Source organism: Rhodofomes roseus, assembly GCF_022264815.1.
Source record: "Rhodofomes roseus strain CIRM-BRFM 1785 chromosome Unknown C8Q71scaffold_5, whole genome shotgun sequence".
Lineage (NCBI taxonomy): Eukaryota > Fungi > Basidiomycota > Agaricomycetes > Polyporales > Fomitopsidaceae > Rhodofomes > Rhodofomes roseus.
The window spans coordinates 1,426,955-1,440,598 of NW_025952961.1; the positions used below are offsets into that span (position 1 = coordinate 1,426,955).

General features: G+C 57.2%; 4 protein-coding genes across 4 annotated transcripts; 2 read left to right on the plus strand and 2 right to left on the minus strand.

Moving 5' to 3' along the window:
* Positions 1–59: 59 nt before the first annotated feature.
* C8Q71DRAFT_905511 (uncharacterized protein) lies at positions 60–1,393 on the minus strand (the record flags this gene model as incomplete). Its single annotated transcript, XM_047928899.1, has 2 exons — positions 60–1,278; positions 1,330–1,393. The coding sequence occupies 2 exons, from the start codon at positions 1,391–1,393 to the stop codon at positions 83–85; spliced, it is 1,260 nt and encodes a 419-aa protein (XP_047781832.1). The 3' UTR covers positions 60–82.
* Positions 1,394–2,649: 1,256 nt separating this feature from the next.
* C8Q71DRAFT_855466 (uncharacterized protein) lies at positions 2,650–3,213 on the minus strand (the record flags this gene model as incomplete). The annotated part of the gene is made up of 4 exons (XM_047927180.1): positions 2,650–2,689; positions 2,751–2,840; positions 2,904–3,025; positions 3,085–3,213. 4 exons carry the CDS (start codon positions 3,211–3,213, stop codon positions 2,650–2,652), a joined length of 381 nt encoding a protein of 126 aa, XP_047781833.1.
* Positions 3,214–6,219: 3,006 nt separating this feature from the next.
* Positions 6,220–9,093, plus strand: C8Q71DRAFT_702667 (Piwi-domain-containing protein; the record flags this gene model as incomplete). The annotated part of the gene is made up of 6 exons (XM_047920263.1): positions 6,220–6,590; positions 6,643–7,115; positions 7,166–8,220; positions 8,271–8,378; positions 8,437–8,673; positions 8,731–9,093. 6 exons carry the CDS (start codon positions 6,220–6,222, stop codon positions 9,091–9,093), a joined length of 2,607 nt encoding a protein of 868 aa, XP_047781834.1.
* A 267-nt stretch (positions 9,094–9,360) lies between these two features.
* On the plus strand, positions 9,361–12,798 carry C8Q71DRAFT_746170 (FAD/NAD-P-binding domain-containing protein). The gene is made up of 14 exons (XM_047923056.1): positions 9,361–9,867; positions 9,928–10,063; positions 10,122–10,241; positions 10,409–10,519; positions 10,579–11,066; positions 11,127–11,200; positions 11,257–11,347; positions 11,404–11,550; positions 11,615–11,704; positions 11,759–11,841; positions 12,029–12,042; positions 12,098–12,241; positions 12,305–12,353; positions 12,419–12,798. The coding sequence occupies exons 1-14, from the start codon at positions 9,691–9,693 to the stop codon at positions 12,549–12,551; spliced, it is 1,857 nt and encodes a 618-aa protein (XP_047781835.1). The 5' UTR covers positions 9,361–9,690; the 3' UTR covers positions 12,552–12,798.
* The last annotated feature ends 846 nt before the right edge of the window (positions 12,799–13,644 follow it).

Consider the following 13,644-nt stretch of genomic DNA (forward strand, 5'->3'; position numbering starts at 1 on the left):
TCTGACGGCCACGTTAAATGCTAACGCTATCTGATGGTTTGACGTCACAATCACTCAGCGCATCAGCGACCGTCAGAACCCGTTAGTAAAATCGCCCTTTTCCTGATGCTCCCGAGGAATCGGGTTCTGACGAGGAGCTCGACGAGCTGCTGTCATCGGGAGGTCCTCCTCCTGGCACATGCTGATTCAGTACCTGCCCCAGATAACTACTGGGCTCTAACTGGTCAGCAGGGTACATAGACCCTCGCTTTTCCTTAGTCTTAGTCTTCTTCCTCTTCTTACGAGGCTTAGCCGCACTCGCACTCACGCTGTCTTTCGCGTGTTCTGTCTCAGTAGCACTAGGCTTCAGTAAATTGTCATTGAGGGCCTGTTCTACTTGGGATACCCTAGCGACCTGGGACGCTGCGAAGCGTTCCATCGCCTTACCCATTTGGTCTAGATGGCGCTCTAGAGCCGCCATGCGCTCGTCACGCTCGTCTGAGCCATAACGCACCTGCTCCCGAGGTGCCGGAGCCTCTCCGGCTCGGGCGGCTTTCTCTTCGAGGTTACGGTAATCCCAACGTTTACCGTTGTTGAGTCCTTCGTAGACCTTCCCCGTCCGCCGGAGTTCCGCGGTGGGGTAATAACCAGAGTCCTCCGACTCGGAGGGTGTCTGACCTTCCGTAGTCTCGGTGCCCTCTGCGGTTCCGGACGCCGTGAACTGGCTAGCATCGGGGGTGCGTGCCAGCTGCTCGGCGACCCACGCGTCCTCTTCGACTTGACGAAGGTGCTGTAGCCGAGCCAACTCCTGGCGCTCGTACTCCCTGCGCATACGCTCGTGGTATTCAGCGCGCTCTTTAGGCGTCATGTTCTGCTCTGCCATGTAGACAGAGGCCAGAACTTCTTCCGATACGCTCGCCCCGCGAATTCTCCTGCGGGGGATCGGGTTCGGGCTCGCGCGCGATGCGCCGTGCGAGTGTTTTCCGTTGCGTCCAACGGGGTACCAGACTCCTCCCGAGCCTGGTTCTTGTTTGATGGGAGAGGGAGAGTTCAGAACCAGAGAAGCGCGAGCTATGCTCGGCGTCCTCTCCGGTTCGATATCTAGCGCACGTGGCGACAAGACCTCCTCCTGAGCTGCTTGGCTGCGGGAGGGATTACGCGGAGATGCGGCGCGGTCCGAAGACCCACGCGGCAGAGATCCGGGGATACTCGGAGGTGCTGTACGTTCGAACGAAGCGTACTGCAGAGATCCGGGGGCCGAGCGAATGCTCGTGAGGTCCGAGATAAATCCCGGACCGTCTGCCACAGCGGAAGATTCAGTGTTCTCTATGTGACCGGAAGGGAACTCACCGGGTACCATGTTCCCCGCCCGTCCTGCGCGAGAGCGGAAGTCGTATCGACGATGAGGTGCCATGAGTAAGCTTGATTACTCTTGGGGCTTTTCGAAGGGTGTCGGCTCTTTTGGGAGCAGACGAAGTTGCCAGAGTCGGAGGTCGAGTTGATCAGACTCGAAGATACCAGACGCGGCGACGAGAGTAAAGATAGTAGCGAGAGGGGTTGGAGTAAGAGTCGAGTGACTGTCAAAAAGTGTAACGCTCGCACGACCGGTTAAGGCAAGTGGTGGCGCAACGGGTCAGAGCGTGCAACGGGCCGGACAGTTAATTAGACTGTATTGGTCTCCGAAGGCTTGCTTCCCCTTCGTAGTCTACTCGGTCTGTCTTATATACATAAACGAATGTGAAGTTTTCAAGCACGCAATCCGTGCGTAAGGATCGTGTGCTGCATGGCCTGGAATCGGTGGGGAGTTTAGGATGCAACGCTTTAGGAAGGTGGACGAATAAGGAAAGTGTGGCGGTCCCCGAACCGGGCCGCTACACAAGGCACCCTAAGACTGGTATGGCGAGAAATACAAACAACGAACAACAACGGTCGAAAGGGGTAGCGTTCATTTCGACCTGCGAGAGCCTTGCTCTCCGAGCAAGGGATCTGGCTCTACAATCGGTAGGCCCGCAACGAGCAGCGCGGTTGACACTTACTAGATGAAACACCCCTGACCCTCGAGGACGTCCTCTCCCAAATTTCCACCAAGAGTAGCGTGGTAAACAACGGATCTTGCAATTGTATGAGTTCGAGAGTTGCGATCTCCCATCCGCTGTGCACCGCACGTCCCGCGTGCTCATTAGCGTATACTCGTTGAAGAGCGCAATGAGGGGCAATTCCTATCGAACCTCCTCAGCTCGTTCTCGGTGGAATTGAGTACCCCCTTCGCATTGACCAGCTCCTGTTCCTCGGTTACCCAGCTGCCCAAGTTGGCGGCGCGCAGAATATCCGTTTGGTCTACCAGGTTCGGGAGCTGCGTGCAGAGTGGCATTTGAGTGGCCCTCCGAATGTGCCGCGCGCTACTGTTATAGAATGCGTGGGCATGTGTACCAGCGACATGTATTAGACAATGTTGGGTCGCTCATATCAGAGATGGAAACGCGTTAGCTCAACCGCACCGAGGCAGTTATCAGCGACGACGAGACATATAGTCCCACCTCGACGAAAGGATGGTACTGATGCGGCACACACTTGTGCGCGGGCTCCCGGTCGTCGGCCTCAAACTTCACGATCTTTCAAGCTGAAAAGATATTTATAAATACGCAACAGGAAATTACCACGCGCAAGCAGCTAGGAGAAACGATAAACCTGCTGGTGGCGATAGATCGCACTAAATGAAGCATTCTCCTCCCTCGTACGCTATCTTGACCTTCCCTTGCAAACTGACGCACTCTCCGCCACCATTGGCCCGGATGCAGTAGTACCCTTTCCCTTGGCAGTTATGCGAGCTGGAGAATTGCGACTTCCCGTTCGGGCTGCATCTGTATGCGAGTCGTCTATGAGTATTGACACATGGCACGGAAGAGCGCGACGTATGATCGCACCCTTTCTTTTCGAACTTCCTCAGCGTTTCTGCGTCGAGTGTTTGGTCCTTGAGACGTTTTCCGGACCTCTTGTTCGAGCACCATACCTCGCCTTTGGCTTGGCGGGGCATGAGCATGTCGACCTGCAGATGGCCGGCCCATAGTGAGTTTAGGCACATACACGAGAACAGGAATCACTCACAAGTTCGGCACTACGCTTGTAGGCTCTTGCGACAGAAAGGAGATCGTCGCGGGTGAAGTAGTCGCGGAGCGCGAGGGTAGACGAGACGAAGGCGAACAGTACGAGGGTGAAGGCCGGCAGGACACGCATGACGGTATGCAATGTATAGCGGCAGTGAGAGACTTGAAGATCACAGTAGATCAGGTAGTAGATGAGAAGAAGGTTGTAGCCTTAGGCCTTCCTCATCGCACCTCTTATATGGCCATAACACGTCTCCCCGGGAAGTTCTTAACATCAACTCAAGGCAGCACGCGCCATCGGGAGATGCCAACCAGCGGCCTTTCGCACGAGCGGTTACCTTTGGGAGGGGGTCGGGGCAGGGCTGAACGAACGGCCGGGATCTTGCAATGTGATGTGCGTCACACTAGTCCACACAGTGCGGGTAGAGTGGTCCATCAGATTCTTCGAGCAGTAACCTGGACAACTCGTCCATGGTACGGGCAGCCCAGGACACGTAGCACCTAGAATAACACAAGTGAATACATAGCTCAGTGAATAGACGGATATCTCACACGGGGAGGAGGAGGACATCGATGGAGGACGACACGGGCGTACAACAACTCAACTCGCGGATCATCCCAGACTTGACGCCTCGCTTGTCCGTAGCCCGCCTGAGTGAAAGCGCAGGTTGGTGACTACTCGTCGTAGCGTGACACGCCGACTCGTGGAAGATCATCATGGATAATGGATAATATTCAAACCATACCTGATCAACGTACTAGATGCTATGCTGCGAAGCGACGTTGTCAGTCACCTGTTTGAGTTTTACCTGTTTGAGTTTCGTCGTTCAAGTGGTGTTCGAAACTACGAGCCTCATCGTGCTTTCAAGACACAGGAGCGCGGATTGCGGTACAGCCTAGCCCGATCATCAGTTACGGCAACATTGACGGGAGAAACATGCCCAACGCTGTTACTGCCAAGCTCATAGCGCACCCAGACGGATGCGCAGCAGCGCGCTCGCCGCTTGCAGCATCTGCGCGAAGGGGCCACTTAGTAACAGGGAGATCACGCACCCGCGGGTTGAGCAGTCCACATTGTGGTTGCTGAACATCACTTTGATCCGTCTGGCCCGCAGTGCAAGCTTCTCGGGCAGAGAACGAGGCGCGCGGGCTCGGTGACGCCTATGCAAGCTCCGTCGGTCTGGAGGCGAACGAGAATCTTGCACTGAGGTCTAGTGTCAGTATACAATAGGGCCAACTGCAGGAGACAGCACAGACCACGGTGTCATTCATGGATCCGCGGGTTGGTAGCGCAGACTCCTTTGGCCATGCAGTGACGGCCTGAGCAAATGCTGAGTTCTCCAGGCGAATGGTGATGTATCATCGGTGACGACGTGACCGGCTTCATGATCGCTGCGGCGAAGCGAAGCGTCAACAACGCAGAGTATGATCATACCTAGTAGCCGACAAGGGGGAGGCGCACAGCCACAAGTAACCTGCTTTCCTTACTGCGTGGCGTTCGAGGTTTGCGACATGCAGAATCCGCAATGTGACACAGAAAGGTGAACCTTCCAAAGTCGAGGCTAACTCAGAGACGTACCTCTCAATAATCATAGCCACGCCAGTGATTATGGTTGTTGATAGATGGGCAACGGCATGCCGCAGGCGTAACTCATAATGAAACATGACAGGTGTAGGGAATCGGCATGGGATAAACACCGTCTACTGTAATGCGGCTGCACGGGGTCTTCGTGCCAGCTCAAGTGCTAGTTGGCGGTAAGCAATTGGACGTTTGAACCACGACGGACCCTTCGCATGTGATCGACCTTCCTTTTCCGGGTCGTCCGAATCGTCCGATCCGTTGGTCCTCCTCCTCCTCCTCCTGTTGTGCAACAATTCACGAACCTTCCTCTGACGGCTATGACCACCGCGTCCGACAAACCGTGTCTGGACGAATCCTTCCTCCTCTTCCCGGCGCAACGCACAAGCCTATATCTACAGCAAAATAGTCAGCAGGGACATGACAACACCCGGCGAGGCGTTCGGCATACCGGATAATATGACGGCGTACTACATGACGCGGGCATTCATGGTAATACCGGTACTATTCGAGCAGGTGCCGTGAATTCTAGTATGGTTATGTTTCTCGCTGATTGTGAGCGACGGCGTAGAGACGATGGTGTCGTTGTGACTGACGTCTCCGAGTCCCGAGTCCCGGGCCTCCACTTCGCCGCCCATTGGTACTCCAGGCTTCTGTGTGGCTTGTCATTGCCATCGCATGTCAGGCAATGTATATGGTCCGCGAGGTTGCGCCAGGAGTTGACCGAAGCACCCACGATCTACTCAGCAGGGCGCGAACTGAATGGTGCCGGTGACGCTCGGTGAGTGCTCATGCACTGTGGCTTCGCTTGCGAAGTAACGTACTAATTATGAGTTACTTCCTAGGGCTGCACGCAGTCGCAGGAACATGCGGCAATGAACATTCATGCTTTACGCAAGCTTTACGTCCCAATAGCGTAGAGCGGCATCCGCCGGTACGCGCAGTAAGCACGCGCACTATTCAAGGCTTCTTTCGTATAAGGTTGGCACAGCCTCCAGAAGCGCTGAGGACGTGCTTATAAGTTGGACTTCCCACACGTACGCGGCCATCCCATCTCACTCTCACTCAGTGACTCATTACCACCATCTACACAACGAGCCGTCATCTTCCACAGAGTCAGAGCAAGACATGGCCGAACAACGAGGACGAGGCGCCAATCGCGGTCGAGGAGGCCCTGGGGGTCGCGGGGGTGGTGGAGGAGGGCGCGGCAGCCCAGGAGGTCGAGGTAGCCCGGCACCGAGGATCAGTCCCTCGGTCTCTACCGCCTCATCCGTCTCCGGATTCGGCGACAGAGGCCGCGGAAGTGGTCCGCCTGGATTCCATCACGGGCAGGGACCTCGAGGCGGAGGAGGCGATGGAGGACGAGGTGGGTTCGCCCAGGGTGGAGGTCGCGGGGGCGACCTTGGACGCGGAGGATTCAGAGGCGGCGGGGGGCGAGGTGGGCGTGGAGGCCCCGTGGGCATCTTCAATCCAGGCTCGCCTGCGGTCGTCGACTCTCGTCTGGGTACGCTCGACCAACTCGTCACTTCTTTCAACAGGTTGGGCGTTCGCGACGAGATGCCGCTCCGCCCGGGCTTCGGGAAACTAGGTACCCCACAGACGCTGCGCACCAACTTCTTTGCAGTCAAGACCACGAAGAAGACCTTCTATGATTACGACGTTTCTGTCACGCCTTCGGCCCAGGCGGGCAGAGACCGCAAGATCCGTATCTTCCAGGTTCTCGAGTCCCATCCCGACTACCAACCTCACGTCGGCTATGTCGCGCACGATCGCAGTCAGCGTCTCATATCGGCAAAAAAGCTCCCGCAGCCACTCGCCATTTCCGTTCGATACATAGAGGAGGGCGAGACAGCCCCGCGCGCAGATGCGCTTACATTTACCGTTACCATCAAGTTCGTGCGAGAACTAGACATGAACTCTCTCAACCAGTACGTCATGTGTACGCTGTTACTTCGTGCCGTCCTCATGTCTCGTCTGCAGGTATACCGAAGGTCGTCCCGAGGCTCGAGACCTAGACATGCAGCCAATAGTCTCCGCGCTGAATCTCGTCTTGCAGCAGCACGCGTCCACCACTGGGATCCGCGTCGGTCAGAACCGCTATTTCTTCCGCGCATCCGCGACGAGCCAGCCCCTCGGTCTCGGCGTAGAGGCCTGGCGTGGGTTCTTCATGTCGGTGCGCCCGATGTACAAACAGCTGATGGTCAACATCAACGTCTGCATGACGGCGTTCTACACGCCGGGCAACATGGCGGAGGCGATGCTCGCGTTCATGCAGAACAGCTCGGGCGGGATGCCGAAAGCGTTCGCGGAGAAGCTGAAGGTGTCAACGAAGCACTTGGGCTATATACGCAAGAAGGCGATCTTCCGGCTCACCGGCCAGACAGCTCGGCAGGCGCGGTTTGATTGCCAAGAGCTTGGAGGAATGGTGACCGTTGAGCAGTACTTTCAACGCAGTTCGTATCCGCCGCCTACATCTGTGACGTACAACTGATGTCTATGATAGAGCACGCAATCACATTGAGACACGCTCACGACTTACCTCTCTTGGATCTCGGGAACAAGACCAAGCCGAACCTGGTGCCCGCAGAGCTCTGCGAGATCTTCCCAGGACAAGCATATCGAGGGAAGCTGAGCCCCACCGAGACCGCAAACATGATTCGCTACGCTTGCAACCCTCCCGCGTTCAACGCCGCAGCGATCCGCGACCAGGGATTCCCCGACCTCGGCCTGGCGGCCAACGCACCCGCGGCCACGCTGAACGGCTTCGGGATCAGCGTGAGCCCCGACATGGCCGTCGTGCCGAGCCGCGTGCTGCCCCCGCCGGGCATCGCGTACCAGCAGGGCCGCCCGAACGTGCGCGACGCGAGCTGGAACATCCTCGACGTGAAGTTCCAGAAGGGCGGGAGCGCGCCGAGCTGGGCCGTGATGCTCGTCGAGGACGGCGGGCGGGACGAGTTCAGGGGCGCCACCGACCCCGAGCTCGTCGCGTTCCTCCAGACGTTCAGCAGGAAGTGCGCGTCGAGCGGGATAGCCGGCGTCGGCCGTCCGCGCAATGTCCTGGCGACTGGGAGGCTGCCGCGCGTCGAAGTGGACCCGCACCGGAGGCAGGCGCTGGAGCAGATCCGGCAGACGTTGGCGAAGCTTATCCAGCCGCAGATGCCGGGCTTCGTGCTCGTGCTCCTGTCGAAGGTGGACAATTACATATACCCGGGCATCAAGCGCCTCGGCGATGTCGAGTTGGGCGTGCACACGCTTCATATGCAGCTCGGGAAGGCCCGCGGTGACCCTAAGAAACAGGACCAGTACTTCTCCAATGTTGCGCTGAAGGTGAACACGAAGCTGGGCGGGACAAACCATCTGCTGGACGATCGGTCGATGCAGTGGCTGCGGAAGATGAAGACGATGGTCGTCGGGATTGACGTCACTCACCCTGGACCTGGTAGCACGCGGGGCACACCCTCCATCGCTGCGGTGGTCGCCAGCTACGATGACAATTTCACACAGTTCCCAGCCAGTCTTATGCCGCAGAAAGCAGACTGGAACAAGGATGCGAAAGAGGTTTGTCATACATCATTCGGTTCTCTGTTCAACGTTGACTCTGCTTGCAGATGGTGGCCAATCTGACAGCGGCGATGATCGAGCGGTTGCAAATGTATCAGAAGAAGAACAAGCAACTGCCGGAACGTATCATGGTCTACAGAGATGGCGTGTCCGAGGTGCGATCTCCCCGTCCAGCTCCGTTTCCTGTTGGTAACGTATGACTTTGGCTTATAGGGGCAGTACGACCTCGTGTTGCGAGAGGAGCTTCCCCTGATCCGCGAGGCATTTAGGAAGATCTCTCCGAAAGCTCCATACAACCCGAAGCTCACCATCACGATCTGCGGGAAGCGCCATCACGCACGCTTCTATGCGACGAAGGACGTCGACGCCACGAAGAACGGCAATACCAAGCCTGGGACCATACAGGACCGGGGTATCACCGACGTCTACGGCTTCGACTGGTACCTTCAGGTGGGTATCTCGACACAATCTTCAGCGCGAGCGCTCAGCTGACGGTCGATCTGACAGGCGCACAACGGCCTGCAAGGCGAGGTCCGCCCGACTCACTACTTCGTCGTCTACGACGACTTCCACTACGATGCGGATACCCTGCAGCAAGGCACGCACACGGCGAGCTACCTCTACGCGCGCGCGACGAAGGCCGTCAGCCTGATTCCGCCCGCCTACTATGCCGACCTCGCGTGTGAACGGGCGCGGTTCTACCTGAACGCGTTGCTGAACCTCGGGGACGAGCAGTCTTCTGTGGGCGGTGGCAGCAGCAGGGGCAGGCTGTCGCAGGATGAGGAGAAGGAGCGGGTTTACCAGGAGGCTATGCGCCTGTGGGGCAATGGCATCCATCCCAACCTTCGTGAGTCGATGTTCTATATTTGATGGGGCTGGCGACTGTCCGCGTGCAGCAGACCGCGCCTACTAGTTCGGACATGTACTTATATGTATCTCGTACGTCGTTTTCGCAATGTAATACAGTATCTGAATGACAGCTGTAAGATGAGAACGGACGTGGGACTGAGTCCAAGATTCAGATGTAGACATACAACGCGCCTGTGGCTGTACGAGAGCGGGTGCTGAAGCTTATCATCGGGGGTTGAACTGCTATTGACCGTAATCATCGGACTCGGAATTCTAACATCACTGTAAGTCTGTACCACACATTCTGTGCGCTCAGTTACTCCCATGTATGTACTATGTACATGCATGTAGCTACTCAGCTTCGTCGCAGCATCTCTGCCAGGCCGAGCGACCAGGAGACGCCTTAGAGTATGCTTCAGTTGTCGCCGGCTCAGTGCACGCGCCGACGCGACGCGACGAGGCCATGACGTCACGCGTCTGCGGCGTGCGTCGTCACTCGCCCCGCACGCATGCACAGACTTGTATACTTGTATTTCTAGGACCCTCAGCCTGCCCCCACCAACCCAACCTCTCCTCCTCCCCTCCTGCACCCAGTGAACCCACAACTTCCCAGCCGCAATGATGTCTGCTCTCGCCGCAGAGAAGAACAATGCCGTCCAATTCGCTCACAACACACTCCGCGCGGCGCGCAAAGGCAACATCGCCACACTTCTTTCCCCCGCGCGCGTCCTGCGTCTGCTCTTTGACGCGTTCTACATCCTCGTAGAGCTCGTCATCATATGGCTCTTCAAGCCGGTGAGTCTACTAGTACCTGTGTCGTGCCCTGCCGCGATCTCATCACTGTGTCCCATCTAGCCAGCACCGCCCGAGAACTTCAAGCCTCGCGGCAGAATCGCCGTCATAGGTGCTGGTCTTACAGGCGTGTCCAGCGCAGCCCACGCGATCGCCCATGGCTTCGACGTCGTGATTTACGACCAGCACGAATCCATTGGTACGTCGCCGGGAGTCTCATCGGACTAGGATTCATATTTACTTCGACTTCTTTGTAGGTGGCATCTGGGCCAACGTCAACGCCACCTCCGGTCTTCAGCTCAACTCCCTGCTGTACCGCTTTCACCCAGGTGTGCTCTGGAGCAGCATGTTCCCGCGACGTGACGCAATCCTGTCAGGTATGTGCCAGCGAACATGACAAGGTCTGAGCGTGCGATACCGTGTGAGATACCGGATGTACTACTTCGAATAACCATCTGGATAGCCCAGAGCGGGACACTTCGATCATATAACATCTGGTGCCACAGCCCATTTCGTGTGACTTCTGACATGTCACTCTTTGCAGAGATCCGCAGAACTTGGAAGGAATACCACCTTGAGCCACGCACACACCTCAACACGCGCGTCACCTCCGTCCGACGTGCCACACCAGAGGAGATGGACAACGTACCAGAAGGTACGCCATCGCCCTGAGTCACCTCACGACGTCGTACTCACTCATCCCGCTCACAACAGAAGACCTTGATCCCTGCCAACAGGGCCATGCACGCTGGATCGTGAACGACGGCGCGGACGGTGTGTTCGACGCGGTCATCGTGACGATCGGGACGTGTGGCGAGCCGCAATGGGTCAAGTTCCCGGGAATGCCGGATATGGAGGAGATCAAAGCACGCAGGGTGCGCAGCCAGGAGGATGCGCGCGACTCGCAGGAGTCGCCCTCCCCAGACAAGGACGAGAGCAAGACGGAGTCGGAGGCAGACGCCGAGGAAAGGAAGCACAGCCAGCTCGGCAACAAGGCAGATGCGGAGGACAAGCAGGAGGAGGGAGAGGGAGATGGGGAAACGTTCGCGGGGACACTGCTACACTCGTCGGAACTCGACGACGCGCAGCTCGCGGGGAAGCGCGTCGTCGTGATCGGCAGCGGCGCGAGCGGTGTCGAGGCGGTCGAGACGGCGCTCGCGCGGGGCGCGCAGGGCTGCGTTATGGTCGCGCGCCAGGACAAGGTGCGTGTATGCTGCTGTGGGCTGCGATCTGACGGATGTGGACGCATGTTGGATGTGTAGTGGGTCATCCCGAGGAACATGATCATCGATACTCTGATCTCGGCGCAGCCATTCGGGCGCGAGATGCCGCTGAGGTGCGTACAATTGCCATACCTCACATATGAGCCCACAGGTGCTGATTGGCGTACAGCTTCATCTGGGAGAAGTTCATCACCATCTGGAACTACCACGGCGTCGAGGACCTGACGCCCGCGCACCTCGGGCTGTTCCAGGGCACCCCTGTGCGTCCCACCGCGCCTCGCTTCCCCTCCGACTCACCTTCTAAACGATTGAGCAGGTCGTGAACGATGAGTTCCTCGACCACGTGCGCGCGGGTCGCTGCAAGTACATACGGGGAGACACACAGGGCCTGACCCGAGGTGGCGTGAAGGTCAGTGTGCGTGGACGGTCCTCAAAGCCGGGGGACGAAGGTGAAGAAGAAGAGGTGCGTCGATTCTACTGTCCCGTGGCCTTCAGAGTCAATGCTAAAGTGGGTATATTCGTTTCAGTTCCCTGCGGATGTTATTGTTCTCGCCACTGGGTTCAAGAAACCGGAGATTGGCTTCTTGCCAGAGGACTTGTTCCCCGAGACGTACGAGGTGAGTTAGGTTGGCTGCCGCTCGGGAACAAGTTGTGATAGCATCCATGCGCAGCGCCCGAACCTCTACCTCCAAAACTTCGCCACAGAGGACTGGTCGGTCTTGATGACGAACTCTTCGTATATGAATGCAATCGGTGAGTGGACACATTGGGCATGCGTTGTAGGTATTGATAGATCTTTAGGCACTGTGTGAGAATCTTGTCGTTTTACTTGAGCGTGGTCACTGCTGACGTGAGACGACTGTCATTCAGCGGACATTTGTGAGCCAATCTGTCGAATATACGCGCATATGCGGGCACTCACGCATACTCCACGCTGCCAGCCACATCGGAATCTGTGAGTATTCGCATCGTTCGCCTCAACGTCCTCCTCAGCTCATCTCGACATCTAGACATGCGCATCCTCCTAACGTTCCTCATGGACGAGGACGCGCGACCGTCGCCGAAGGACATGAAGCTCTGGGTAGACGTCTTGCGCTTCGTCAAGCGCGGCGCGCGGGGAGGCGCGCTCGGTTTCTTCACGTACATGGAGCTCAGTGCGTGCCTTCTCACACACGCCCATGCTCTCTGCCACACCGTACTCACCGAGAAGCCTGCAGCGATCTGGTTCTTGCTCTTCCACATCTTCCGATTGGATAGGCTGAGGTGGTGCGTCGCTCAGTTCTTCTCTGCTGAAGAGACTCAAACGTGGTATGTGGGTGTGTGCGCGATAGGATGTTCTTCATCATGCAAGGATGGGGTGTACACCCGGAGCCTGCTGAGCCAGGCAAGGAGGATGCGGCTAAGGAGGGCAGTGCACCGATATCAGAGCTTGGTCTCGTGCGGGATTGGGTGAAGGCAGAGTAAAGTGGTGCGTCTTATCTACGCGCAAACATTCACTGGTATGCCACGGATCCGTCACCTGACACAGTTACCCATGGCATACTCACCTTCGTAACACAGCATATCGACATCGTAGAAGACTGTAACACGCGAACTCTGTCGGTAGTGGTTCACTTGCACATATTACTATGTCACATAGGCTATGTCACCAGCGAGCAGTGCCGGAGCCCGGGCCTTCCGGGCCGCCATCAAGATGGCGCTTGCGGTCGTGTGCGACTGGATTTGTGCTCTTCCGCCAATGCGATGACGGCCACCCCAAATCATCGCTCGTCAAATTCGATGGTCATTGCTGGCGCATGGTATGGTCAAATTGCAGCCGTGTAGCTCATACATGGACTCATCTGTTTCCGGTGCACGCTGACCACCGGGCGCGGCCCTGTAGCCACAGCGTATTGGGGCCTCTCCAGCATGAATGTGCCTCCACGTAGATCCAGCCTTAGACTTGAGCGTGCTCTGCTCATGTAGGAGGGAAAACGTTGCGTAGCTCTAGGTGAATCTGGAAGCCCGACGTCGAGACAAGGAACCAGGGGAATGATAGGCCTGATAGTGGGCGCTACCAACCGCACTTCCAAAAGAAGGATTCCTGCCAACAGCGTCATTGCACCCGCAAGCCCAGCGCAAGCCACTACGTGCGACCGGCTGCAACAGAGCTGGACATAAGCAGGAGCATCTCCGCGACCGATTTGAATGATGGACTACCATCCCATACACGTCTGCTGTACACAATACTGTCCGTCCGAGACTGCGCAACATAGGAATCACCAAGTCCCACTGGCATCCCAATAACACTGACCAAGGTACGAAACAGTCCCGTTATATATTTATTGACGAAAACTGATGGCGAATTCTGACTCGGACAGATGACTGGACATCGCTCCGGCCCCCGAACAGATGGTAATGGAAGACTGGAAGACTGCCTGAGCATTTCATAACGCGAAATGAATCAGGTACATCTCAACGCGATCCTTTTCTCAAGCGCCGAGACTGGGCAGGCCGTTGCGTTCAGGCGGTCGTGCATCCCGGAGCTTGAACCCCAGATGCACGACCGCCACAGGCC